The following is a 3,432-nucleotide window of genomic DNA, read 5'->3' on the forward strand; positions in this document are numbered from 1 at the left end:
AAATTAAAAGCCAACTTGGACCAGTCCAACATACACCCGCCCTCATCATAACCATCATCATTATGACCTTTGTTTTCTCCAGAGATGAGGCCTTGAACCTTGAGCTCACCCCCTCAAAATCCCAACCACTTCCTTGTGTCGTGCTACATTGCATGCCACCTTTGGATAAAGCAATCAAAAGAACATACTATTCCTAGACTCCCTTTGCTTCCTTCTATATATATATATTGAAGATGCACGATACCCTCACTCTATTTTACTCCTTTACCTCGCATGCCTTTGTTTTCTCACTCTACTGACTGCTCTCTCCTCATCAGAGTTCTGCATGGAGGTATGCTGTGCTTTTAAATTTCAGTCCCATACCTTTTTTTTCCAGCCTACAATGTTACCCATAAGATTTAGTGCGTATCAATATTTTCGTCGAAATTTGTTCTGTACTCAACAAACATGCGTATTTGATTTTTTTCCCCCTACGAAGGTAAGCACCAACGTTCGTTGTTCCGTTTAAAGGTTTCTGATTTGCGAAACGTATCTAAATCTGCCAAAGAATAATGAAAGAAGGCCTTCTTTTATGATCTGAGCTGCTGATAGAAGAATGAGATTCTATGTATTTCCCTTTCAATTTGTGATGTGATATATTGTGGCCTGCAGACTATTGAGCTGAAAGTAGACATGGTAGCGATACACGAGAAGAGGGTAAGGCGATGCCTATCCAGAGTAAAAGGTGAATTACATCACTCACCATTTATAACACTATCGACACATGCATTTGACAGTAAAGGTAACCATCCTATGATTCCTATTATTTGATACAGGGATAGAGAAGGTCGAGGTGGAGGCAAGTATTCAAAAGGTTATAATCACAGGGTATGCTCATAGAAACAAGATCATCAAGGCGGTGAGGAGAGTGGGTCTGAGAGCAGAGTTATGGTCTCCACAGAATGAGATACTGAATGCGTATGCCAGCGGAAGCCTGAGGATCAACAACTTCAGCTTCTTCTAACAAAATCAAATCAAACACCTCATAATTCCCCTATATACTATTACCCGAATCTTTGTTTTTTTGTTCATTATTATTTCGGTTTTCATGTTTTTTTAGTGTGCTTAATAATTTCCTTTGTTCAGTTTTGAGTGTATGATCTTTGACACAGCTGCTGTCAGTAAGATAAAAGTAACATATTACAAACTGCTGCGCTCTTATCCCTTCTTAATAAGGACAGAAGGGCTTGAGGTTTTTGTTTCTTGTTCCAATAAAATAATCTGGTTGCCTGGCAAAACCCCCAATTTAATCACAAATCTAAGGAAGTACATTGGTTAATATATCTTATATCATATAAAAGCAATAATGTTACAAACAATAGGGGATGCGAAAACATATGGTGATAAAACACCATTCTAACCTGAAGGCAAAGTGTTATATTCTTAATTGCAATGTAGTTCGAATAAACCCGTCCAGTAACGTAGACAAAATGCTAATATTTCTTCACTTCCAGTTTTTCAACCCACCCTCTCTTTGCATGACATCAAGTCAATTTTATGTGTAGCATAGAAGGTTTACATAAAATCTTTTATATAAGTAAGATTACTTTCATTCGATGTTTTTAGTTCTACAACATAAGAAAGCAAAATTGAAGTGAGAAGCATGGCAAATACAAAGGAAATCAGAAAACTAATAACGGATCACCGCTTATACATGAAATAATACAGTTAGAGAGCATACTTGGCATTTTGCGATTGCATACAGCAGACTTGAATAACTAACGAGTCTGTTTATCCCTACTAACTGTATAATTTCATAACATGGATATAATTTCGATATACACATTATGTAAAAATCAATTTATGCTACAAACACCAGGACCTCCAGCAGTATCTTGATTTCTTTTATATTCCAATATTTAAGCATGGAACTTTCATCAAAGAAAAACCTTTGAGCATAGAACATATAGTGCATCCAGGAGAAGACAGCTAATGCAAAGCAAGAGCTTTTTCTTCTTTCACATGCATTAAGATTCAAAATCCCAGCTAAACTTCATTCAGAATCAACTGTTCCCCCTCTTCCAGAAACTCTAAATTGCCATCAAAATATTTTTCAGCTTCATCCTTCACAGAAAGCAAGAGATCCAATTCTCCGTTTGATTCAAGCCCGTTTATTAATATCCTAAATGTCGACTCATCTGGCTCACTTTCCCATAGCTTCATCAACCGAAAGCAGTCCATTGCAGTGTTGTTGAAGCCAAAGTTCAGGAGAGTTCTCAAAAGCATATTAAATCCTTCGGTGTCAGGCTCAAGGCACTCCTTTTTTAAATACGAACATATTTGTTCAACTTTTTCCTTTAAACCATTATTTGCCAACACAGTTATCATATCAACATATACTGACAATTGAGGCTTATACCAGTGCTCCTTTCTCACCTCTTCAAATACCTGTTGGAAGAAGAAAAATAGTAATAAATAAACTATTCTGCAGTTGAATTTGTCTTTGAAACACTATCTTGATGAGAGAATAGTAATTACTATAAAACAAGAAAAGATCATCTTGCCCGCTTTAGTCATCAGGAAAACAAGTATGGAGATATAACTTGTTAAAAAAAATTAAATTGTGGAATATTCAAAATAAACCATATTGAAAATATTTGACATAAGAAATGCATGCATAGGTCACCTGGTATTTCACATTAAATATCAGAAAAGTTTAACGGGATCTCTAAAGTGCACCCCAATTTCCCTGCATCTTCAGTACATACCCAGGGACATTAGGAAATGTTTTACCTGAATTTTCTGAAAAATTCTAGAAATGTTCTACTTTGGTCTGAGGAATTTCCATGAGATATTTCCACTGTAAAAAGGATTTCATAATAATATTTATGGTAGAAATTGAAACAAATGTGGAATGTGTAAGAAGACTCAGTACTCTGGTCCAAATTGATGCACGGCAGTTGGTAAAGTACACAACCTTCTGAGACAATCTTGAGAACACAAATCCCTCGTCAGACTGGAAGAAGGTCCTGGTGTAGTCAAAGCAATGAAATATCAGATACGAGGGGATGTCAGCTTTTGTAAGGACTCTGATTATGAAGCTAGCACAGCTTGATATTCATTGGAACATAATTAAGTGTAAATGTCACAAAACCCTCTCTTAAATTTAGGCATTTATCATATAAACTCCCTAACTCTTAAAATGTCACAATACATCCCCTAAGTTTGTCAAGAACGATACCCCCCCCCCCCCCAAAAAAAAAAAAAAAGAAAAAAAAAACACCAGGGAAAAAACACACACATAAAAAAAAAGAAAGAAATAAAATAGTGGTGTTGCTTCTCACTTTCATTCTAACTTAAAGGGGGTTTGTGAAGCCCCCCTAAGTGTGGGCGTTACTGAGATAACCCCCTTAACTTTCAAAATGTCCCAAAAACCTCACATTAAGTTTTGTT

General features: G+C 36.2%; 2 protein-coding genes across 2 annotated transcripts in view; one reads left to right on the forward strand and one right to left on the reverse strand.

Annotated features, from left to right (window-relative positions):
* LOC109843085 (heavy metal-associated isoprenylated plant protein 28-like) lies at positions 184–1,188 on the forward strand. The gene is made up of 3 exons (XM_020412017.1): positions 184–331; positions 652–724; positions 816–1,188. The coding sequence occupies exons 1-3, from the start codon at positions 326–328 to the stop codon at positions 1,001–1,003; spliced, it is 267 nt and encodes an 88-aa protein (XP_020267606.1). The 5' UTR covers positions 184–325; the 3' UTR covers positions 1,004–1,188.
* Positions 1,651–3,432, reverse strand: part of LOC109843578 (pentatricopeptide repeat-containing protein At2g35130-like) — a 7,310-nt gene continuing 5,528 nt past the window's right edge. The window contains exons 2-3 of the mRNA XM_020412520.1: positions 2,957–3,008; positions 1,651–2,427 (exon numbers count right to left, since the gene is read on the reverse strand). Coding sequence (XP_020268109.1) covers positions 2,026–2,367 — 342 coding nt within the window. The 5' untranslated portion in view covers positions 2,368–2,427; positions 2,957–3,008 and the 3' untranslated portion in view covers positions 1,651–2,025. The remainder of the gene's footprint in view (positions 2,428–2,956; positions 3,009–3,432) is intronic.

The sequence above is a fragment of the Asparagus officinalis genome, chromosome 5 (genome assembly GCF_001876935.1).
Source record: "Asparagus officinalis chromosome 5, Aspof.V1, whole genome shotgun sequence".
NCBI lineage: Eukaryota > Viridiplantae > Streptophyta > Magnoliopsida > Asparagales > Asparagaceae > Asparagus > Asparagus officinalis.

What these genes read in the sequence shown, in the direction of transcription:
- LOC109843085 (XM_020412017.1), top strand. An exon ending in ATGCCTATCCAGAGTAAAAG is followed by an intron (nt 725 to 815) that starts GTGAATTACATC and finishes TATTTGATACAG; the next exon opens with GGATAGAGAAGGTCGAGGTG.